The sequence below is a fragment of the Tyto alba genome, unplaced genomic scaffold (genome assembly GCF_018691265.1).
Source record: "Tyto alba isolate M040663 unplaced genomic scaffold, T.alba_DEE_v4.0 Super-Scaffold_21, whole genome shotgun sequence".
Taxonomy (NCBI): Eukaryota; Metazoa; Chordata; class Aves; order Strigiformes; family Tytonidae; genus Tyto; species Tyto alba.
This window is the reverse complement of record NW_024881295.1, coordinates 13,392,547-13,418,357: the sequence shown is the minus strand read 5'-3', so window position 1 is coordinate 13,418,357 and position 25,811 is coordinate 13,392,547. Positions and strand designations below refer to the sequence as shown.

The 25,811-nt window shown below is 36.6% G+C and overlaps 1 protein-coding gene across 2 annotated transcripts in view; it reads left to right on the top strand.

Annotated features, from left to right (window-relative positions):
• The window catches only part of PIK3C2G (phosphatidylinositol-4-phosphate 3-kinase catalytic subunit type 2 gamma), a 317,803-nt gene that overhangs the window by 148,731 nt on the left and 143,261 nt on the right, over window positions 1-25,811 (top strand). For both annotated transcript variants that reach the window (XM_042795497.1, XM_032986468.2), the window contains 5 exons: window positions 430-493; window positions 4,797-4,919; window positions 11,984-12,017; window positions 19,227-19,422; window positions 22,597-22,719. In XM_042795497.1, the coding sequence (XP_042651431.1) occupies window positions 430-493; window positions 4,797-4,919; window positions 11,984-12,017; window positions 19,227-19,422; window positions 22,597-22,719 (540 nt within the window). The remainder of the gene's footprint in view (window positions 1-429; window positions 494-4,796; window positions 4,920-11,983; window positions 12,018-19,226; window positions 19,423-22,596; window positions 22,720-25,811) is intronic.

Below are 25,811 nucleotides of genomic sequence, written 5' to 3'. Positions count from 1 at the left end.
GAGAAAGAAGGCATCATAGCATGTACTTAACTCCATCCATCTTCAGGGTAATATTTAAACACTTGCCTAATCTTAAAGAGTAAAATAAATGGGATGGGGATTTCAATAGACACTGAAATAGCAAATGACTTGCTGCAGTTCTTTCACTTTGGAAACTTGTATCCTCCAGGTATAAGTAGAAGATATTTATGTCTATGCTTTGGGGCAAATGACTACCAAAAAGCCATGGAGAACCAGACTCAACTACATGACATCTACATAAGCACTTGTCCTTATTCTATACCAATGTAAAATCACTGTCCATTAAACTATTCCCAATTTATAGAATGCTAAAAAAAAAACAAACAAACAAACAAACCAAACCTTTTCTCTTTATCCAATTGTTATTAACTTGATGTTGTTTTCTTTTTCTTTTTTTCTGATTTCCAGACAGAACCTTGTCTCAGTTATTATGAAATATCGAGGTCAAGTTGAATACCTATTGCAAAATGAGGTATTTGTTCTCAATTTGTTATACCAGAAAAGCATTAACTTCTACGTGAAAAGATTCTAGTTATTAATCTGTCTCAGATGCAATTAAGGAAGACTTAATTAAGGCTGCTTAACCTGACTTTGAAAGGATATAAATTCTCTTAATAAAACTTGGCTTGAGATTAGGAAGAAAGTGCTACAAATTTAAAATATCAGAGGTGAGTGTTTCTAAGTGTCAAGGAACCTGTAAATAAAAAGAGGATCTTCTGGGTTGGCGGTATAATATTTGGAATTAGTAGAGGTATGATACACTGTATGTATCTGCAAAATTTGTCCCTGATTTTGCAAACCCACAAGCCAAATGTTTACATACTTAGGATATATATTCAAGCATGTGTTAGTTTGCAGGATTAGGTTTAGGCAGCAAAACTCATAAGAGCTTTATTTTAAAGTATTGTAGGCTGACAATTGAATGTTACATGCTTGAAGGAAAAATCTATTAGAAAATCGTCTCTGCTAACTAATGTTTTAAGGACAAATATCTAAAGGACAAATGTATATTTAGGTTATAGCTTGGAAGAAACCAAATGGCTCTTTGATCCAAGTTTGATGTTGTCATGCCAACTGACTTTCTAGGGTTTGAAACTAGAAAAAAACCTAAGGATGTTAGTATTAAAGAATACTGATGTAGTGTGGAAGTATTCCAGTGCATCCCTTCCAGAGTTATAGCTCATTATGCTGAAGTATGGATTTCTTTGAAATATATGTTAAAACATAAAATTTTATTTTGTTTCAGAAATCTGTCACCTGTATTCAAGTCCAGTTTTTAATCTTTCTGAATATTCTTGATCCATGGTTATTTCTATTTTGAATAGTCAGAAAACATATGCACAAGTCTGTATACAAATACACATACATATAAATGCACATATGAATACAAACTTACACAAATACGTAAATGCAGAGATATAAATATGTAAATAAATATATGTAGATAAAAAAGTTCTACATTTTTGTGTAAATCTTTGGAACTTTTGCAAAATGCATACAGATTTAAAAGCTGTTGAACTGTGCCTCGCTACAAAGTAAAGCTCTGGTTTTGATACTGTGTTTCACTGAACTTTGCTTTATAAGCAAATTCTCAGAGGAGACTAGTGTATAAAATGTGATGCAGTCATAACCATTTGGAAGATTGAGGTCCCCAAGCTCAAATGTGCATATATATTTCTTTACTGAAGTAGACCCATCAGTGTAGTCACTCACATTTACTAGAAATTTTAGGGCCTAAAGTAAGAAGATTCCAAATTCAAAGAAAGCTATAATCTCAACATCAATGAGGCATTACAATCCACCCTCTGCAACTGATGCTCTGTAGATATTCCTCAGACCTATAATGAAGCACTCTTAAATTTATTTTTGCTAAAGATTTTTACCTTAAGTAGGCAATTACTTGAGATCATTAACTTTTCATAAAGGGAAGACAGGACATTTTTAGAATATTCATGCTATGCAACAAATATACATGTAATACTCTAGAGCTAAATTTTTCTGCAATTTATTTTTTTTTTAACAAGGTTTTGTCTACACAGGGACACTCAATAAAGTTTATATGAATTGCTCAAAAGATCAGGATTGCAAGTTAATGACATAGGTCATATCGCCATGCAGTTGTTTTCATTCAGAGGCATCAGAGTGTAGGGAACTTTTTCAAACCTATAATAATTAAAACTAGTGTTACTGCTTTGTTTTAATATGTGGATTGAAAAATTATGGAGCTGTAATGTAATAAGTTATAGTCATAAATGTATAGTAAAGAAAGCAAAAAATGAGAACCCTTTATTTGTTCTTTGAATCCTTGTTTACTTATTTTGTCTAACATCTGATTAGATTCTTTTATGAGGGTTTAAAATTATGATCATAACTGCCCCCTATCCCAAGGTTACACGGGAATAATTAAGTTAATTTTCAAAGCCAGCTCTCACATCACTGGCAGGGTTGTTTCCCCTTCTGATTCACCTCAGCACACTCTGAACTTTAAGCCACTGGGAGTAACTCACATATACTAAATTAGGTACACATATACCTGCTTAAGTTTTCTACTCAGCTGGAACTTCCTTAAGCATTCAGTTTTAATCAGATAGATCTTGCGATTCTCAGTTTAAAAAAAAAATCTTTTTTTTTTTTTGCACATTTATCTAGTTATTTCCAAATTTATTTGTTCAAACATGTCTGTTAAAAAGATACTTCTGACTTATGTGACAAGCCCACTATCATTATTACTAGTAATGATCAATACATGGAAAATTCATTTTATGATGGATAATGCCTCTATAAAATGAAAATGAAAAAAAAAAATTTAGGATGTTTAGCACAAGGTGGGGGTGGAGTTGGTGCTGTTGAGGTTGAAATGTAGAGTGTTCCCAAAGAGTGTGTGCAATAAGGCAACTAGAAATTTTGATTGCTCCAATAATTGCTTGACATGCACTTCATTTTTAAATCTATTCAGAATGTACTATTAACATAGAGAGAAAACTTTGTAAATTTTTAATAGAGAGTGTAGAAGTTCTAGAATGAAGTAGCATTTTTTGTCATATAAATAATTTAAACACAAAGATATCCTTCAGACGTTCTGCTGGTGTTTAAATATGTAGAGGGAAAAAAACATATACAAGATGTTGACTATAACTTTTCTGGACTTTCAGAAAATGTAAAACTTCTGTAAGAAATTAATCTCTGTCTTCCCTTCTTTTTTAGAACAAGAAAACTCTTTCCATGATAATAACCATATATGTGTGTGTATATATATGCGCATGCATTTCTTCAACAACTGCACAATAAACCAGCATGTCTAATGCTTTGGTTTTGTCAGTGTTATACATGATAATAAAGCCATTTTGTTTTTACAGGTTTCTACTTCTGCTGGCAATGTATGTGTGCATAAAGTGTAAATCCTGCAAGCGTTCAATTTAAAAAACTAAGTGGTAGAAAAGAAATATGAAAGACAGGAAAAGCACTCCTTGTAAATTGGCAGAAGGATGAAACAACTTCAGACTAAAAGAGGGTCTAAAGTTCTTAAGAGATCGCAGTGAACCTTAGCCTTTTTCTCTCCAGAACTTCTAGTATAAAAAGGTGTTGCTGTCTTTGATTACTAACAAAAAAAAAAAAAAAAACCAACAACTTATATTTAAAAGAATTCTGACCACCAAATATTTGAGGATATTTTACATAATTCATTCCTTCTTGAGTTCTGCTCAAGGCACATAATGAGGAATTAGTAAACACAATATATTTTTATATTTATTTGTATTAATGACAGGTGGTAACCTTCTCAGTACAGCCTGCATATAAACCTTAAGCTTGAAAACAAAAAGATCGTGTTTTCTTTTTCAGGCATGAAATGGATGAGTTAGAGAAATGGTTTTTATCAGTACATGGACATGCTGTAGCGCATTAAAAGGAACATTTATCAGTACAGAAACATGGAGAATATTTATAGGGGAGCTTCTGCTTGTTCAGAGAATGTATTTTAAGTTTTAATAAAGTGATGTAACTCTGCAGGAAACCCATACATTTTTATTTATTTACTTATTTATTTTCCTGAACATAGAGTATTTGATATTTGAAGATTGCTTTTTCCTTCCTTTGGGATCCGTACTTTTTTTCTTGAATTCCCCAAAGTACTTCTGAGATTATTCATCTAGAGATTTTTTTCATAAGGTAACATTTAAAGATCTAAATTTGTTATCAATAAGATTTAATAGTTTGAACTATATATATAATTTGCAGAAAAGCTAGATGCAGAAGTACACAGTCCACAGGTGTCAGATTATGCAGCCTCCCACACAGCCACTATTTTTAGGAGGAATATGGCTGTCTGCCAGCTCTCACAGAGATGGGTAGGAGACAATAGTGGGGATAAATTCACAGTATCATAAAAACCTTGGAAAGTTTATGAATCATTTGGGTTCAGGTTTCCTCAGAAGTTTCTTTACAGTGCTACTATGCTCGTGAAGTTCAGACAAACCAATGTTTTGCCTCAAAATCAGTCTTAGATACCAAATTTGTCACAGTTTTCAAAAAAGAACATTTTGTGGAAGATAATTGGACTTCAACAATAATCATGCTATCTTTAGGAAACTGTTGGTCACTACCAATTTCAATGTAGCCAGACTAATGCATGATGTGTTTGAATTTTGCATGAGCAGATATGATTTTCTCTATGTTTGTTGGCATGAAGTTTATGGGAAGGTGTTTTTGATAAATGATACGTGTCTGCTGTTTGTTTTTTTTTTTTTTTTTTTTTTTTCTTACTTTGCTATCAACAGCATAACATTGATAATGTGATTGAAGTAGCTAAAGCAATCTGCAGTATCCTCAGTTTTGTGGAGACCAGAAGCATTACTGATGCAGTCAAGAAACTCTGTGCAGTGCGATTGGTGAAAGCACAGGTAAAAGATGCAAGCTGATGTTCTGTTTTTCTCTTTAAAATGGGAGCTTGAATGGGTATCACTAACTTTCTGATTGATCAAGGCCATTCTACTGTCTTACTACCTATTTTCCCTCTGACAATAATTAGGTAGAGGCACTATAAAAAAAGAGAAGATTGTTGACAATGTGTGACAGAAAAACAACAGAGGACTTGTCCTATATTTAACTGTAACTATATATGCTCCTCTGGTTGTTCTTTCTTATTCCCACCAAACATAGAAATCTCCGCTTTGCCACATTACCTATACCAAACCATCCGATTTCAAAGCATTCCATTTTCATATATTTAGCACAGGTTGTTAACAATAAAAAAAAAAAAAAAAAAAAAACAAAACATTCTTTCTGTAAATGTCACTTAAATTGTGAGGTTTTCAGGTAGAAATGTCTCTGCTATTTATGCAGAAAAGGACCAGCATCATATAGTCCTGATTTTAGCTGTAATGCTCACTCTTAAAACACTGAAGTGGGTTTTCCAGGGGTTACTATATAGTTGTGAACTGGGACTTTGGAGGGCAGTATCTATTCTCAGTTTTGTCATCAGCTGCTTTGACATGACCTTGGGCAACTCACTATGACCTGATTTACAGAAATTCTGAGCACCCAAAAATTCTTTTGAAGTCAGCATCTTGGAAATACAGGTGCTCAGCAAATTTGAAAATCAAGCCATTAATCACTTGGATTTACTTTGGTATAACCTTAAGTCATGCTAATTCTTTCCCAGCCTAATGAAATTCTCTCTTCACACTTTTTTTAAAAGTTTAATAAGTTACTAAGGAATTCTTTTCTTTCTTTGTGTGGTCTCTGTCTTATCTTTCTTTCTCACAGCAAATATTGTTTAGAAAAACATGCCAAACTGAGCAAGATGCTTATGTTCTCAGACAGTTACCTGCTTACAAAGCTTTTAACTTTTATTCTTTCTCTTTATTGTTTGGGGGTTTTTTTTGTTTGGTTGGTTTTTTGTTTGGTTGGTTGTTTTTTTTTTTTTTAGCTCATGGCTTGTGATATGTGTAAGAACGCCTAGGACAGGAAAGTAAACAATGGGATAACTAGTGTTAACTGAGTTAACTAGTGAGTGTTAATTAGAAACATGTCTAGCTACATGAGTTAAATTTATTTAATTATGCCTGATATGCAGTTTGAGGTCCTAAACATAAGACTAGGAAAAGCTAGCATAATTCTTTTTACAATATTTCTTGTGTCCCAGGAATGATAAAAAGCAAATTAATTATATACTGTCATCCATATACACTACTTTTGACAGCTTCAAACCCTCAATACTCATCATCTTACAGGGGCAAGCTTCTTCCTGAGAGGTGAAAAGACTCAACAAAAAGCAGAAATGATGTTAGTTGAAGAGGCTCCAGTGATGATGTGAAAATGTCTTTTCTTAGATATCTTCATTCTTAGCCTATGTTTATTCCTCTTAGATAGGGGTGGCGAAGGGTGTAGTTTCTATCTTAGGTGAAGTACAGGACCTGAGCAAATCAACTTTGGAACATCAATGTAGCCCTCTGCAGGTCTGGGTTGTAAGTAAATCACTGCACCATGTTTCTGGAACAGAGGACACTGGAGATCACAGAGCAGACTGCTGCATGGCCCTAGGCAAAACCAGCTGTGGCCTTCTGGAACTAGTTATACAGGTGCTGTCTCTGTGATGGTTGGCAAGTATTGTGAAGGACCAAGCTGCAAGAAACAACATCAGCTCTAGGGGTTTTTTATTGTTGCTCAAAGCTCACCAGCTGATTCACTTAAGTGCCTTCTCTTGCTTCCCTTCTAGGTCATGATTCACTGTAAATCTTGTTTCTATAGCATCCTAAGTCTTTTCATGTCCACTTTAGCATCAATTACTAGAAGTCACTATTCTTGGTAAATTCCAGTATAAATGGGTCTGTGACAGCACACATTTTATTAGACGTGTTGTTGATTTAAATAGAAATAAAAATATCTCCATTTAATAAAAGTTCTTCCTGTATATTAGAGGGCAAATACAGTAGATAAAGGTGTAAAAGAAGTAACGAGGGATTCACATGATCTGCTTTTCACTTAAACCCCAGGCTGTCCTGTGAGGCATCAGGCAGATCAGCATCTTCCTTTTGAGAAAAGTATTTTGTCAACCCAGGATCTTTCTTAAAGATAAAGAGCTTGATCCAGTAAAAAGATAGAGAGGACAGTAACAGAATGTGTCCTCCTTTAGGAAGGAATTAGAGCAGAAGAGATATATTTGGGCTAATCTGTTAAAAGATTTCTTTTGGAGTTAAGAGAAATTTAGTGCATTTTTGAGTGTTCAGGTCAGCTCTGTGAACCCAACGTGTAAACTGCCTCCTACTGCTGGTTTATATTTACTGAATATCTCTGAGTCCATTTTCAGCCTTATCCTCTCTGAATTCCAGCAGAGATAGATATAGTTTGTATTAGTGTGGCCTGTCCTGAGCCATCAGAAAACTCCGCATGTCATGCCATGAAGAATAAGATGATGGGATAAAAACCAAAAAGTATAGGTCATCTTTTTCAAGTCTAAGGTTTCTGTTGGTGTTCATGTTTGCTTCTGCTTGTCTTCTGATCAGTCATGCAAATACTGTTTGTATTTTAGAGGTTAAGTGATTGTTACTAGGCAAATAGTTGAATTATGAGCTGATCTATCCTGTTGTAAAAACAAATAAAACCCTCTACTCCACTGTTCCCAGCTTGCTATTGCTCGTGCTCCAGCATGTATCTAATTTCCAACTCCACTGTATAGACAGTCTCCAATATATACGGGTTCTGCTAAACAAACTTCCATGTGCTTCCTTGCACAGAGGCAGTAACACACTTTCCTTTTTTCTGTTTTACCTATATAAATTATAAGCTCTTCAGAGCAAGGAACACCTCTCCTTATCTATATGTACAGTCTGCAGCACAGTAGAGTGCTGGACCTGGTTGTACTCTCCAGAGGCTAAAAATGATAAGTGGTGATGATAATGATGGTGTTTGCTCATCTGTAATGAGTGAAATGATACTGTTCCTGAAAACCCTCTTCTGAATGTTAAAAAGATTTTGTCCTGATTGAATTTTTTATCACTAGTCTTAAAATATTTTTCTGTCCTAATATTCATGTAAGAAGCTGATCCACATTTATCTTCAAGACTACTGACTAGATTGTTACTAATTTTTTTAAGTTTTTAAGTTATTGAGGTTTTGTTCCCTTAACATTCCCTTTCAGGCTTGGTTAGCTGATGTCTGTCCCTTGAAGCCTTCCTCTAAAGGCTGTCTATGACCTAGACTGACACACCCCTCCCCCTTACTCCCTCCTTGATGAAGCAGACCTGACTAACAACTGACTTCAAACAAATGGAGGAAAAAGAAAAAAAAAAAAAAAAAAGAAAAAAAAAAGGCAAACTGTTCCTGCACCAACAAATGCTATTGCTGCTGCTTGCTTTTTACTCCTTTGAGAAATAAGTGCTAGGACAGTCGATTAGACTTCAACAATCTAGAAAAAGTTCAGTTTTGATTTTGTAAAGAGCTCCATCTTTCTCAGCAGCAACTGAACTATAAATGTCATAAAAGCAGTAAAATATATTTCTGCATGTTTTGTAATTCAAATGCTGTTCCATTTTATGAATCATAGAATGGATTGGGTTGGAAGGGACCTTAAAAGTCATCTAGTTCCAACCCCCCTGCCATGGCCAGGGACACCTCCCACTAGAGCAGGTTGCTCCCAGCCCCGTCCAACCTGGCCTTGAACCCTGCCGGGGGGGGGGCAGCCACAGCTGCTCTGGGCACCCTGGGCCAGTGCCTCACCACCCTCACAGTGAAGATTCCATATAACTAATATAAATCTACCCTCTTTCAGTTTAAAACTGTTACCCCTTGCCCCCTATCCCTACACCTCCTGACAGAGTCCCTCCCCACCTTTCCTGCAGACCCCCTTTCAGTACTGTAAGGCCACTATAAGGTCTCCCCAGAGCCTTCTCTTCTCCAGGCTGAACAATTCCAACTCTCTCAGCGTGTCCTCACAGGGGAGGTGCTCCAGCCCTCTGATCATCTTTGTGGCCTCCTCTGGACCCACTCAAGCAGGTCCATGACCTGCTGATTCTGGGGACCCAGGGCTGGACACAGCACTGCAGGTGGGGTCTCATGAGAGCAGAGTAGAGGGGGAGAACCCCCCTCGACCTGTTGGCCACACTGCTCTTGCTGCAGCCCAGGACACAGTTAGCTTTCTAGTCTGTGAGCACACATTGCTGGCTCACAGTCAGTTTTCCATCCACTAATTACCCCCAAGTCCTTCTCCGCAGGGCTGCTCTCAGTCCGCTTATCGCCCAGCCTGTATTTGTGCTTGGGGCTGAAAACAGAGATTATACATTATATGCAACTACCTTATGCATAGAATAGTATATAAATATAACAAAACAGCTTTTATCTATATGCATCAATATTTATACAAAGGCAATGGACCATCTCTCCTGTCTGTATCAACATATGTAGCCAGAATTAGTACTCAGCAGCTGGATGTTTGATGGAGTACTAACTGCTTCAAACCTTTTTTGAGTTAAACTCATACTGAAGTGTAGGACCATTTTATGTGAATTCTGGGTACTGACAAAATTATTAAATCCTCCAGTATTAGCATATCTTGTCAGTCTGCTTGAATTATTATGTTCATCAGCATAGTACCTGCAAGACTTTTTCTTAGATAGGAGAGAGGCTTTTTTCAGACAAGCAGGTAACCTGCACCACAAATAAAGTGAAGTTTTTGAGGCTACATGTTGCATCTCAAGTGCTGCAGCATTGCATATCAGGTAAGGGAGAAATGACAGAAAAAATTCTAATTGCCTTTTCTTCATGGTTTCCTGATGTTTTAGTGTAACACCTGGTGTGGTTTTGTGTGGAATACCTTTTAACGCATCCATTTGGCAAGCTCCATGTGCACATAATGCCTCATGCAAACTACTGCTTACTCCTTCCAATGTAAATTACATAGCATGCCAGTAGATGTTTCTGTATACATATCTGTACATGTGTGCTTGCATACTTCAAAAAAAAAAAATCGAAATGTGCTTCTACTTTATTCTGGTTTTATGAAAAAAGAAAGAAAAACAAAGAAACTTGCTTCCAATCTTTTGTGTTTAATTGAACTGTACTTACTACCTCCTTATTGCCTCCTCACTGCCAGTACTGTGCATTCGTGTATCGTGGTTAAGTGATTTTGGAAGCAACTGGCACCACTGATAGTTTCTTCTTAACTGTTTGCATCTCTTCATAAATGTGATTCATTCAGTCTCTAACCAATTTAACCCTGGGATTTTAAAATCCATTCAGGGGAAACTCTGGCCTGCTGCACAATTAATGTTTTCATCTCTTTTTTTTTTTTTTTTTGTAATCTTTTCCCCTTCCTTTCTTACGGCAGCTCACAGAAAGTCCTAGGAGATCAAATCCTGCCAGAACAGGCACTAATCCACTATATATTAAATGGGCTACACTATGTTGAATTTATAAGTGCTGTTCCAAAAGGTTGTTTACTTTCAAAAATTTGAGACAATTGAACAAAGGTCTCTGTTCCCATTTGTCTCACTGCATTATAAAGATTGTGAAAACATATTTCTCAGCCTGGAAGTTGCTTTTCTCCCCTCAAGTAAGCATTTGACTTGTCTTCATATTTAGAAGACAAATGCTGGCAGCTCTAATCTGGGTACCAGAGGGAGAATGTACATCCAGCATTGTACTTTTGTCACCTCTGCATGCATTGTAATTTTAAGAAGCCTCTTGTTGGATACATATGTCCTGACACGAAACATGCTGCAAAACCTGCTGCAAAAGGATTAATGACTGTAAAGGATAGTAAACCTTTCAGGGACATGGGTTCAAACAGTGCAAGCCATGGGCAATACTGAAACACAGAATTAGCTTGCTAGTCTCTCTGGTTAAGATTTGTACCTCAGGAACTTATTTCTATGTCACCTTGGCACATGCAAGTCTGCTGTCAGAGCCAGGAGAAGACGGGACAGACTGAGCAGCGGCAGGGGAAGCTGGTCCCCCGTGCTTGCCTTTGAGCCAAGGCCGGGTCCCACTCGTGGCTGCAGGGCTGCGGATGCCGTCTGTCCTGCCAGCAGCTACACCAAGCTATCTGCCATGATGGTTTTTCCTGTGAGGATGGAGAGGCACAGGCAGTGTAGCAATATTTGATTTTGCCCAGTGTTGAGAAGCCTGGAGCAAGGTCTGATTAATGGCAGTTATTGTACCTGGGGATGTAATATAGCAGTGTTTGTTTTTTTTTGTTTTTTTTTTTTAAAAAAAAAAAAAAAGTTTAATTAGGACGGTCAGTCTAAATAACTGGACTGACCTTTCAGCAGTGATAAGCACAACAGTTCTGGCTTACAGCAGTGGGATATCAGAGGTGGGAATCCAGATACTGAATTAATGTTAGACTTCAAGAGTTGTGGTTAGGCTACAAGGGCATAAACACCCCCTAAATCCCTGTATCTAATAGTTCCTGTTGGCCGTCTCTGGTTAGCTGCCTGCTCAAAGGCCTTTGAAAATCGTAGCTGTTTTTACTGATTTGGCAAAGGAATGGAGGTGACATGTAGACCACTCAAGTGGAGATTGGTGCTGTTCAGCTTTGATATGATGCTGTGGCTCTGTCTGCTCAGTGTGGTTGTGGGATTCATGTCTGAATATATAAGGCATTCAAAGGTATGGAGAGGGTATTCTTATCTCTTATACCAGTGCAGAGGCTGAAAACGTGTATGCACCTCAAATGTTGATAAGTGCTTCTTTGCATCTCGACATGCCGAAATACTGTCAGAAATCAGGTCCTGCATGACTTGTCTGAGATGGTAGAGGAAGCAGAGGAAGTAGAAGTGGAAGAGCTGGAGAAAGCTGGTCCTGGTACTCTGAATCTGTCATGTCTTCTGTCATCATAACATTAGGATATATCCTTCCCCTTTCTCACCATATTTTCCATGAGTACTAATCCTAAAACCACTGTAACTGCTATCTGATCTTTTCTGAAGTAACTAATTACTTTTTCCCTCTGGTTTTGTCTTTTTAGAATTCACTTCAAAGTATGGAAACACCAGAAAAAGGTAAAGTGTTATTTTTAAAATATGCTAATTCAAGATGTATCATCAGAAAACAAATAGTTTTGCTATTTGTTTGTATTAATGAACTGTTATAGTTGGCATATTGGAGATGTTTACATATTTAGTCATATTGTAAGGAAATTACGGCAAGTTAAAATTTAAGTGATATAAAAATGTAAATAAAACATAGCATTTCTCAAAACTAATCTGGAGACTCAAATATGGAGAACGAATAGTAGAGTGAAAGAACTGCTTACAGTTAGTGGTGGTCACAGCAGTTTTCCTTAATCCCAACTTTTTCTGTGGAGAAAAGAGAAAATAAGGAACTTCATGAAAGCCTAAAAAAATATTTTTGCGTATGGCTTTTCTACTCGACTCCAATAACTTTCATTCCTCCCTCCTTAAGCTTTAGTTCTTTGTTGTCTTTTCTTATGTAAATAGTGTGTTGTCTTAAATCATATACTGTCATAAGAAGAGTCGGTTAATCAACAGTGATGGACAAAATCATAGACCCTGCCTTATTTAATTCCTCGGTTAAAACTAGCTGAGGCTCATTGGCTAATGCCCAGTACTGCTAGCATTACTGCAGAGCACCGTGCAGGCTGAGGGCTGTGCGGGAGTACGTTCTGTGATGGGTGCCCGTGTTGGGCTCCCAGAGGGGGCAGCCCCATCGGGGCGTGGGTCCTGCCCTACCCCTCTGCGGCTGGCCTGCAGCGTTGGCTGGCGGTGCCTACGTGGATGCTTTCAAAGGGCCCTCCATCTGAACGTGGGGGTGGGCTGGGGTGTGCTGTGGAATGTCGGTGTCTCTCCATTTCATTTGAGGAAAAAAATGGCCTCTGAGGTGCTTTTTTTTCCTCTTTCTTTTTTCCTCTGTCTGCTTTTCTCAATTGCAGTGTGCTCAGAGAGGCAGAAAGGTGAACCAACCACAAAGATATGTGCAGCCTTTCAAACAGAGAGGTGGTTCAGATGCAGAAATTCAAATGCCAGGCTTGTTTTACCATTTTTCAACTTCATGAACAGCAAACAAAGGAACAGCAATTATATTTGTAAGCTGCCAGGAAAAGCTAAGCAGCTGGAGGGCCAGGGAAGTGGGGGGAGAACACGCAGGTGCAGAAGCAGGGAGAGGGTAAATACCCTTTGGAGGATTCTTCTCCTTTGGATATAGACATTTATCCCGTGATTTTTTTTAACACTCTTAACAGCAACTAATTGTTAATGATGACAAGAATTAAGTTACTAATCAACATCTACCTTAGAAACATCTTTCTCTGCACACTGTTCATAAAACCTGTCTGGAAAGGATCTATAACATTTCTCTACTTAAAGATATTTCCAAATTTGTAGTTCACTGAATGAGCAGCTTCCTCAAGGAAAATCTGATTTATTGAATAACAGTAAAGGAATCAGATTTCTTAGTCTCTATTTCCCTGTACCTATTTATTTAAGCCAGGAAACCTTCAACTGTGAAGTGATGCTTTTCTGTTCTTGGCACACCTTAATTTCATAACAATTACAGAATCCTTTTGATAGTGTAATATTAGAAACTGCAATTTACCAATTGCAAGTCAGAGCTTGCCAGGCCATTAGTCATTCTGTAGAGATGCCTACATTCAAAATTGACCAAGGTAACCAAAATTCAGATTGACCTCTTACATGCAGTGATGCACATTTCATGTATGTTTTAATGTACTACATGCCTTATGTCTGCATCTATTAAATAAACTTCTAAAAGACAGCAAAATATTTAAAGTTAGTCTGATGAGTGTTAACAGAAAACTCTAGCTATCATATCAAGGCGTATCTGATAAAAACAAAGTGTGAGAGCAATTACCAAAACTGATCTGCTGGAACCTAGACCTGATCCTCAAGAATTGGGCAAAGCCATTCTATGTGTCTTTTCTTTTGGTGATCACAAGTTTTCCTTAGCCACTGTGTTCTCACTTCCTTCTTTTCCTAGCACAAAGCCATTATAATTTTCTTTTGGAAAAATCACTTTTTGTTTCAGAATATAGAAAATGTCAAGAGCTTTTTATTAATTTCATTTAATCTCTGTGTCTCCTGCATTGTTTTCAAATCTGAGCATGGCTCTTTACCCCTAAATTGTTGCTGTGTTATGTCCTGGTATGTTGTTCTGCAAGCCGGAGGGGGGGGGGGGGGGGGTTAACCAAGACCAATATTTAAATAACTGAAACTCCTCAGATCTCCAAAGAAATTATACAGAAGTTGCCAAGGCCTTATAAAGTGTATAGTAAGAGACATTTTTTTACATCAGGACAACAGGAGATTTTTAAGTTTCTTTCAAGGGATAATTCATAGGATTCTTCAACTAGTAGGAGGAAACAATAAGGTAAATATCAGTGCTTGAAAACTGCATCTGAGCAATATTTACGTTATAGCCTTTTCATGTTTTGCCTTTTTCTTATTATAATAATGATCTCATTAATATTGCTCAGCAACTTACTTAAATCTTAAGGGTTTTTTTCTGGGGGTTTTGTGAGTGTATGTGTGTGCATGTGTGTATGACCTAAACTATATTCAGGATCTTGCTCTTTTTCTACTCTCCAAAAATAAGTAGGAAATAACAATATCAAACTCCTGTTCTCCATAATATCTTTAAGGTGTCAAAAGGGTCTTAAGCTTCCATTCCAAATTCTGTTCACCCAGATATTTGTCGTGTTTTACCCAGAGAAAATGTGCATACAGAGTCAGAGAGGGCATTTAATATGTATTGAATTGACATCATCTGCAGTTCACTAACAGCAAAATACCTACTCTGTTGGAAGGTCTGGCACTAAAATATTAAATAAATTGTAATACTGGACTGACAAGAACATAAGTGGTTTTCTATAAGGAATAAGCTAGTATGTTCCTTACTAAATCTTGAAGACACCTGCAGGTACATTCATTAACACTTTCAGGGATGGTGTGGATTGTTCTCTTTCTCACCAAGGGTGAAATTCATTCCTTCAAACTTCGTGTACAAGGAACATGTGTCAGAAATAAGCATATCTGGCAGCTGTGGTTAAAGTTCGCTTCCCTTGGTCTCATCTCGTTTCTACAAGTCTCAGTTCTTCTCACCTTCAGTGAGAAGGTGATGCAAAATAATTTCACACCAGAAATAAGTTTTGAGGTTTGAGTTGTGAGATTATTAATCTTGGTCACAATTTACTTTTTGATATGGTGTATTCCTCTTCTCCTAGATACTGGCTATGCCTGGGATACCTTTCTAGAAAATAAACTCTGACATAGGTGAAGCTGTGAATCTGCTGTAGGAAGTCCATAGCCTGTGCTATGTAAATTAGTGAAACACCATAGTCCTTTCACATCTAAGATTTATTAATCATAAAAGTCATAAAAAGCAGTAAAATTATCTGGCTTCATAAATGAGTGATATAATTTCAGTGTACCAAACCCAATTCAGTAGCTCATAAAAATACCGTGAAAAGATGCTGACCAACTCTTGTGAGTAATGGACATTTACAGACTACCCAAGATGTTTGTCTCTGATTCAGTTAATTGCTACTGGGCTTAATGAGTGAAGAGCGGGGGGAAAAAGGGGCTGACTGGCACGGAAACCATAGTGTTTTTATACTGAGAGCTGACAATGAATGTAGAATGCAGCTATAGACCAGGTCATGCTTGGATGTTTGCTTATACCTAGCGAACTCTATTCTTGAGAAGTTCTTAATTCTGGATCTCCTAATAATTAGAGAAATAATGCTGAAGTTTCATTTGTCTCCCTTTGCTGGCAGATGAACTGATTGTGGCATTGCTGTCTTAACCCCTCACATTCCATCATAGCAAGAGAGACAGCCTGTAGCCTTCCTCAGTCCTGGCTTCCAAACTGGCTTCATTTCTGCAGTCAGGAACAGACTCTGCAAGCCCATGGGTGTGTGAGAAGTAACAGCAGAATTTTGCTTTAGCTAAAAGTAATTGAACAATTACTTTTATTGAGTTAGGCTAAAGCTAATATTAGTACAACAATCCAAATTTTAAGAAAAGTAAAATAATTTACTACTGGGAAAAGAAAATGGGGGAATTGATCTGAGGAAACACTAACCCGATAGCCCCCCCATTCAGGGGATGCTCACACTAACCTGACAGCCCCCTCCTCCCCCCCCCTTCTTGGGATGCTCACCCGATGGTAACTCCTTTGCAATGGAATGAGAAAGAACAAGATGGGCCATTGATGGTCCCTGTCAAAGGATGGTAACTCCCTTGTGATTGAATGGAAGGAAGACAGGATGGGCCATCTCTGGTATCTCTTGACCTTGAGATGAGAGAGGAACTAAAACCACTGAGTCATAAAGACAAAAGAGCTGCAAATTAGCCCAGACTTGAAGGACAAGGTGTACGTGACAGGACTGAATTTGCTCAGAAGTAAGGGTCAACTAGCGAACACGGTGAAGAAGACTACGGGCCTTCATCTGAAGACCCTTGCCCACGACCACCAGGGAGCACTGCGCAAGCACGATGGGAGGAATTTGGGATGGGGGGATATGCTAATGGTTTCTCGGAACTAATTGTAATATTACCTCCCTATTAGTGATGCATATGCATTAGAGTAGATGAATATGTAACGTTTTATACAATGAAAGGGAACCCCTTTGTCTCCAGCAGGCACGCCATTGCGCCCAGCGCTGTATTCTCTGCTCTACTGACTTTATCCCCAATAAAACCTTTTTTATATATATACGTGGGCTTGTTTCTCACAGGTGAAAGGTGGAAATTTAAGAAGGTGTTGAAAATTAAGAACATTTCCCAGCTCCCTTCAGTAGGGAGTCTCATGGACATTATCTGCAACTAAGTAAAGACTTTAAACCTTGCCTCATCTAGCCACACTAGATATAGTGATGGGCATCTTGCATCTTACTTCCTTGCCTGGCATGTGTAAATGTTCTATTATGGAAAATATTTACCCTATTTTGTATGTTTCTCCTGACTTTTTTTTTTTTTTCTTCTTCTGTCCAAGGAATATTCTCTTCTTTCTGCGGCTTAGCTGAAATATAATATATATCCTCTTGTTCTGGAGACAAAAATTAGACAAAATTTGAAACATTGCTTTACAGCCTAGAATATGGATTGTATAAAAACTACTGATGGCCAAATGGTACATTTCAACCCAGGAGGATGTTTACACGTATTCCAAACTATATTTCATCCTCTTTTGGATAAAAGGCTGAGAAGGTTCCACTTGGAAATCATTGGCTTCAGTAGGCCAATTTGCATATATAAGGGTTGTGCCATTACACTACATCTACCCGTCTGCCACTTTGAACAGAGTGGAGACAGGGAGTCTCCTAAGTAGCTGCATTTCCTTAATGTAAATAGTGTGGTACTTTTCAGATAAAGTAGAAAATACTGGTTCAAATAATAGTCTGCTGATGTCCTCTTCTGGACCTTTTAAGAAGGCTTTCTGTACAGGACTGTGAGTAATTCCTTGGAATCTAAAAGCATTCAGTGCAAATATTTAATGTGGAAGGTACTAAGTTATGACACATCCAAGAAAACTGGGTATGAGAATAAAACGGTATTCTAGGAAAAAAAAAATATTAGAGCAAAAGACTTATTCAGAACAATTACAGTGAAAGATGATAGATAGAGAAAATAGTAAAGAGAATAAAAAAGATAAAAACAGATGCTAGACAGAGAAGTATATACAAACAGAGAGTAAAAGGACTGAGTTTTCTTAACTGTTAGTCTCTAAAATGACTTAGTTTTCATAGGTGGAAGATGATTATACCACAGCAAGGTGTAGTATTTTTGCCAGTCCTGCATGAATGCAGTAATTTGCTGTCAGTATTTCCAGTAGCAAGCCCCACTATATGTCAAACTTTCAATTTTATGTATACCTCTATTGTTACACAATTAAAATTTGTGTATTATAAAATGAAGACTGAAATAATTACTTTGCACTGTTTGCAATGCATTTTGTGACTCAGTAGTTCTGAGTGTTTTCTGTTTTAAAGATAAAAGGTGTCAAAGAAGGGGAATAAAATTCCAGACCGAGGATATGTTTTTTGGAGACATTTCTATCAGAAAGCTAAGATAATTAAGTCCAGTGAATCTGTATCTGATGTTGGGCAGAATTCCTGCACCTATCCTGAGTATAAAAAGCTAATATAAACAAGTCTCAGGCTTCTTATTCCTGGGAATTATTATTTTTTTTTCAATACACACTATTAGATAGCTAATAGGTGGCTGTCAAACACAGTGGCCAGAAAAGTTTAAGGAGTATGCCAGGAACTGTAACAGGTGATGAGAGTGTTAGTTCTTGATCATGTAGGAACCCATGAGTTAGAAGGGGGGAAAAAGGAGAATTTCAGGTAACCCTTTTGGAATATAAATCATCTTGATCTTGAAATGATACAATGTACTCTGACACTTCTCTCTCATCCTGTCCCTTGTCTGAGAAATGAGTGCTTGTATGAGTTCTCTTCACTTGATGGAGGCTGCCAGGACTGGGGATTTTAATTTACATTGGCAATCAGGCAATGCCTAGCTGCTCCAAAAACACAGAGATAGGGAAGATGGATAAAAGCCAGTAATTGCAGAAAAAGAGCACTGCAGAACTGAAGCCAGAGGAAATAACATAAATAAAGGTGTGATACAAATGAGGGTACAGCCTGTGTTTCATATATATTTGTATAGATATGTAATTCAGTGTCCATAGTTGTGTAGTGTTACCACCAATCCATGATCATCTGAATGCTGACTATGTCTGATTATGGTTGCTATTGTATATATTTTATTAATTGTTTACCTACAGTTTCAACAGCTCTGTAGCCTTAAAATTTAACCAGTGCCTTTTCTCCATTCTACTGCAGCACTGCCAGTTCCCTTGAACTAAGTAGCTACTTAACTGCTGAAATTACAAAATACCTACATAATAAAAATCCTTCCAGCACAAAAATTAACAGACTGAAATGGCATATCTGAGGCACACACTAACTTGCTGTAGTTTAAAATGCTTACTTTGAAAATGCCTTAATTTGAAAGTACTGCAATGAAAGACTGTTAATGATACACCAGAAATAAGCTAAGACTAGTTTCAGAAGCACAGATGGCCAATTGGCTTCAGTTGGTAGGTTATGTCATTTTAATTAAGTTTTATTAGGAAACATTTAAAAGCCATAACTGATGGTTTAAGATAAATACGGTTCTTCAAAAATGACCTATTGCTAACCTTTATATATTTCTCTCTCCTCTCAGCATTAATAGAGGCTGCTGTGACTGAGCTCTCCTTGGCCATCTCTTGTCTCATCCATGTTTACAGCAGCAGCTTTGATGTAAATTTCCAGCTTGCCAGCATACCGAAAAGCCCTTCATGTGCAGACATCAACCAAGATTCCCAGCTCAGCTTCACTGTTTATGCTGCCCATAACATCCCAGAAGCCTGGGTGAACAGGTAGGAGGAGATCTGGCAGGTGTTTACAAGAAGAGGTGTTGTCTCTTAGATCACATATTTTTCACAAATACTAGCTTATCTCTGTTGCTTTGGTGATACTTCTATATTAATGTTAGAGACTGAGTAGGTGGGTGTATTTCCACTGTTTTTCTATCATAGAGTGCATTTACTTAAACTTGACTGACTAGGAGACTTCCAGGCATGATAGATAGATGGAGAATCAAGGAGGTGGCCTAGATTGTTGACCTTGACCAGTGTGTAAGGATGGTAATAGAAGCAACGTCAGAGCACTGGCCTTGATGTGTATGTGAACGAATACTTCTATGACCAGCTTGCTCAGCAGGAGAGAGGAAAGGGTGCGTGCTGCATGCCAAGAGAGTTTGGACTGGGACTTTGTGCGGTCTCTGCAGTACAAGTAACTGGAAGGGTTGGAGGCCAGCTTAGCAAGTTAAACAGAGGGGTTCTTTTGCTTAAACCCAATCTGAATGAGGCTTTATCAGCAATTTTCATTCTTGATTTATTCAAACCACATTGCTTGGTTAAGCATGTGCATTGACAATCCTCTTTATAGATGATTAAAATAAGTGTAGTTTATAGGTCCGAGTATACCTACTATATTGGCATAACACAGGAAAGAAGAGAGGGGGATGGCTTTAATAAAAAGCTGGTGAAGTATTCTCTTCTGCATTGTTTATTTGGTCAAATTAGTGTCTCTTCAAATAGTTGCTTTTCCTACTATGAGCAAAACTGGTGTTTTCCTCTTACCACTCCAGTGTGATCAAAAGAGAACAGGTGACTACAGTCTGGTAGCATTATTTTATGAGTCAAAATGCTGTTCTCCAAGTTTTTATTAATACTTTTTCCTTGCTCCCACTTTACTTTGAATTCTAAATGACATTAAAAAACAGTGGATTCATTTGCATTAGACTGTGAACAAGAGAGTGTATTATACAACATTAACTGTAATTAGCAGTTTAATAAAAATCTGAGAAAATTTGCATTAGTTAAGGTAATAAATACAGAGCTATAATCACTATCCTGATTTTCAGATGGTTATACCATTCCCGCTGCATTTTATATTTTGCCAGAAAAATGTGAAATTGCATAAGGCCTATAGGCCACTAATGACTTGAGTGCTATGTTCAAGCATGTGAAAATGAGAATCTTTCTTTCTCCTTAATCTCCCTATGCATTCTTTCCTATATTCAAAGCTAGCATGAACTCTTAACACGGACTGATGCTCTAACACCTGCTTTCCTCAAATAATTTTACTAACTTCATTCACATGCATACTCCCCATTCTTATTTCTGTACTGCATGAATTCATGCTAGCACTCATTTTTCCTTTTCCAAAGGCCACATTTTATGATCTTGCTGCTGTTCATAACATATATTTTAATATATATTCCTGCATGTATATAATATATATATTATAAATGTTAGAATTTTTACATCCCACACTGTCTGTCTCACATTGTTTTTTTCTATGCATACCAGTATGTGATAATGACTTTTAATCATTTAGGATAAGAAAGAGTGAGTAGTCTTATGTTTTACGGAACCATGTTAGTGTCCTGTAAAATCCATCTTAAATTCACTTTTGTGGACTGGCTTTTTGTCAGTTTTTGTATTTATGCTCTCAATTTCTTATTCCTGTCTTACTCTCCTCATTAAAAAGATAGCTATGGACACTGTAAGTTGCAGAATAATGTTGCAAAAATGATTAACCTCTTTACTGATTAACTTTCTTTACTATATTTTTATTCCTTCATGTTTCTTTTATCAGATTGTTCTATCCCAAGCAGATGTGCCTTATTTGCTGCCCATGGCATAACGTTTCTTGTTTCATGTTTGGCCACATTTGTTTGTACAGCCACCAAAAAATCAGATTCCTATCTACGTCTGGATGATATGAAGAGATTTTCGGACAAGACTAAAGAATCATTACTTTGTACTCACAAGGACATTACCTAGGCAAAATGCTCTACAGAAACGTAAAATAGTTTGAAGTGCATGCACTCTGAACAACCTTTCTGACTTGGGTCAGACTGAAGCATTGTATAAGCATTAATCTTTACAGGATTAGATACTTATGATGTATAAATCAGGAATATGTTTGTATATTGTGTATCAATACTTCTGTTTAAACAGCAATGCTTAATCATTTGATTGTACTGAAACCTATTTTTTCCTGCAATATCCTCCAATGGCTTGTAATATTTGGACTCAAGAGGAAAGATACCATATTTAAGAGCAGAAACATTTCCCAGTCTTATAAGGCATTTTTTTCCTTTCTCTGCATTGATACCTAATAGGTCTTACAGATTCCAGATCCTTTTCTTTGAATCAAAAAAAAAAAAAAAAAAAAAAGAGAGAGAGCAAAAGAAAAGCATATCTGCTACAATAATTATAGTGATTTAGAGATCAACAATCTTACTTGTAAATAAGACAAAGCCAGGAACCTTTGATCTGCAGATGCTTCCAATTTGTTGTTCAGATTTGACTGTTTCCCAAGCTCATCATTCTTGCACAGAAAGCTGAGAGTGGCAGGAAGATCTGGAAGTTACAAGACTAATTAAGAACATTAGTTGATTATACACTATTCCTCTATTTTTGACGAAAATTTTGTAAGATTTCAGTAAGAAGAATATGAAACCAACAGGTAGCCCCAGACCTGAATTATTCTATGAATCTAGTTGGTTAGCTATCTGAAGAATGACAACACAGAGAGATTTAATGCTTCTGCTGTAATGAATGTATAGATTCCCTTAAGTACTAACCTGATTTTAACAGATTGGGTAAAGTAAGTATAAATAGATTTACTGTTGACAGAAGTTGTATGATGAGCAAGTTGTAATACTTCAGAACTTACGTGCAAACTTCCCTTGACTGCAATAATGAAAAAAAAGTAGTCTTAATGATGAAAATATGGAACAGAATCTAGGTGTTTTAAATACTTTTCCTGAACTCCAAACAATAAAAAAGCCAAACAACCCCAAATAAACAACCCCCCTCCCATTAATATGAAATTCATTATTTTAATTCTTTTTGCATGTAAGGATGGATCTTCACAAATTTGTTTATCACTGTATGCTGGATATGGTACATTGCAATTGATAATTGTTCTGTTTATTGGTCTCTTTTTTTTTTTCTTCCTCTTTTTCCTCTTTGTAGCTACAAAGTTTTCTCTTTTTCCTGTTCACTGACCTATGCTGGGAAGACAATATGTCAAGTGAAGGTTTGCAAAAATATACCCGTTAAAAGATCCTTCTTCTTCCTGGCTGACTGGAACGAGAAGTAAGTTTTAGTCTGTGTTTGGTATATGTTTGTCTGACAGATGTTATACACTGAATATTTATTAAAAAACAAAACAAAACAAAACAAAACAACAACAACAACAACAAAAAAAAAAACAACAACAACAACAACAAAAAAAAACAACCAAAACCAAAAACCCCACATCTTTATTGTGATTCTTCTTCTGAGCAACTTGCACTCCAAAATTCAAAAAAAAATCAGACAAGATTAGGGAGGTGGGAGTGAGAAAGGAGTGGAATAGGCAGAGGAAGAGAAATGGGACTAAGCTGGTCTGACACCAAGCTAAACTACACTGGCCTGAAAATAGGTTTCATTCACTGGAGGCATCATGGAGGAATACAGGAACTCAGAGGAGTTGCAGCCAAAGGCTTTATTTCTGTTCTCTTTTGTGGATTTCCATCCTTTGGATCCACATCTAGTAGGTATGCAATCCAACTAAAGAACATATTGTAATGTTTCTTTAAGGGTTCTTTTTTTTAGAAGCAAGGAGGTTGTTGAGGGGGGTTTTCATAAGAAGGATCTGTAATTTTAAAATGAGTACCTTAGTTTGAGACTGAAATTTTAGAGCCAAGGCTACCAACTGCTTGTCATGTGCCTGTCTGCTTTGAGGAAAATAGCTCCATTGAAAAGTGAAGCACACACTCAGACAACAATCAGTTAGGACAATGGGATGACAAAAAGCATATTTGCAGTAGATGGGAGAGAAGTATGCAATTTTTAATTATTTGATGACAATATTGTATTCTTCCAGCTTCCTGAGCATTAACATGTTTATATTTACAATCTTTGAAATTTTTCATATTTTACATTGTTTATTGTATTCTAAATCTGAAAGCAGCTTGGATACATTATAATTGAACAAAGGCTACAAGTCATCTGAAAGGGATTTTTTTAATTATAATTGAGTACAGAGTATAATTCAAAACTTTTGTTTGCCTTTATCTAAGACACATAACAGTTTGAAGCTGGTCAAATGGAAGAAGAACTTTTTATGTCAAACCTGTTACTCATCTATCTTAATGGAGATTTTGTGTAGCCTTCTTGCACAACACTCCTGAACAGATACAGAAATCTTAATGTGTCTTCCCTATGGTTAAGAAACAAAATGTGTACATTTCTCTTAAGCATCCAAATTAGTTCTTTTAGGGCCTAACATCTACTTTGGTGCCCTCAGTTGATTCTATAGGGTTTGAGTGTTGAACCCTCAATCTTTTGTATGATTGGAAATTTATATAACTGGATATTTATACTGGATTTATATGATTGGACTGTTATCCTTGTGTTTAAAAAAAATTGGATGATTCCCATTTATTTTGTAGGAATTTTCACCTTGTCCAAATTTTAGTCAAGTTCTATCTCATGGTGCATATGGTCAGATATAACTGAAGTGTTGGGGAAGGACTATATTGCTTATGAGCATTTTTTTCTTCTAAAAAGTGGCTGATGCCTCTCTGGAATGCATCTTACACAACTTTTTTCTAAAACAAAATATGCGATGATAGAATAGAAATAAATTCTTTAGCTGTAACTGGAACAGAAATTCTGCTGGTCTTCCATTTCCATGAAAATGTAAAGAAATCAGATGAAAGCTTCAAGTTTTCTGTTCAAACCTCTCCCTCTGCAAAATCAGTACTAAATATCTGCAGTTCCATCAAAAAGCTTCTTGGAAAAAGGAAGCAGTTAAGTATGCAGTCCAAATTCTTTCATAGGTCATAGATGCTTTTAAGAGGCTCTTAACATCAGAAACAAGATCTAGAGTTTTATGAAATTTAATAGTCTTGATTTGTAAGAGTACCTTTTTAATTTGTATTGTTGCTTGAGTTTCAAAAGTAATTTTCGAAATCCAATTCAAATAAATTCCAAAGTACAAACCCCAAAACTTTTATCTGTCTGGTAGACTTTTCAATATTTCCCTCTACCATCAAAGGTATTCACGTATTTTCCACCTCAGACTGATTGGTCTAGATTTGTTTAAGTCTCAAAACATGAGGAGAGGTTCCTTTGGACCTAATGACCTGAGGTCCAGAAGCACCGGATGAAAATCTAGCTAGCCAGCTGTACCATTATTTTTGTATATTTTAGCTTGTATCCATACATGGATTTTGTGGACAAATGCTATTTTTGAGTCAAAATGCAAATGTCAGATGAGTATGTTAAATCAGCTAACAGTCTTACAGCTAGAGCTTTCCCTCCCTTTCTTTGAGTCACTAAAATATTCTTGGGTTGTCAGGGCAGATTCTGCTCAGAAAAGAGATGCTTATAAAGCAGACATTTACTGCAGGACATAACATGTTGACAACATGACAATAGATTCTGTTCTTATTCCAAATCTAACACAGCTCTTCACAACAAATTCAAATGTTTTCACATAAAGACAGGAACTGACTGCTTTGCGGTGTTGTGCTTACCACAGTATGTCTTTGATATAGTATCAGAATATTAGGTAGGATGGTGATGCTAGAAGATCTTTCCTGTATGAAAATATACATAAGGAAGGAAATGTTTATGTTGTTTTTAATTTATTTCAAATATGAAATACTTGTCACAGTTCTATAATGAGAAAATGTGTTTTCTGCTATTTGTGCTGCTGACCCTCTAAGAAAGAATGAACAAACAGCACCAAATGACAGAATAATCAGTATGTTCAGAATATTTTGAAATACACAGAGAGAAAGAATAGTAGAGGTGGTGCCTTATTATCACTGAAGGTGCTATGTGCCTAACTGGCATAATTTAAAACATACTCGGGAACAGGCTGTTTTGGCTTTCCTACAATAAATACATGTATGTAAACATGAATTAATACTTTTTGCAAGGATTCAAGCTGGAATTGATTTAAAAATAGAGTATTTTAATAAAGTAAGTATTACTGCAATTATTTTCCATGTCATCAAATGATACCGTTTCCTATTGTAGGAAGTCTGGGTCACTCAAAACTGTAACTAAGACATGTTCACTTTTAGTTATCTTTTGGCTATAACATCACTTTTCTGAAACAGAAATAAATATGTTTGCATAAAAAATTTACAGAGGAGACAATTTCTTTTTTGTAAAGTTTCTTGCCTTGAGCT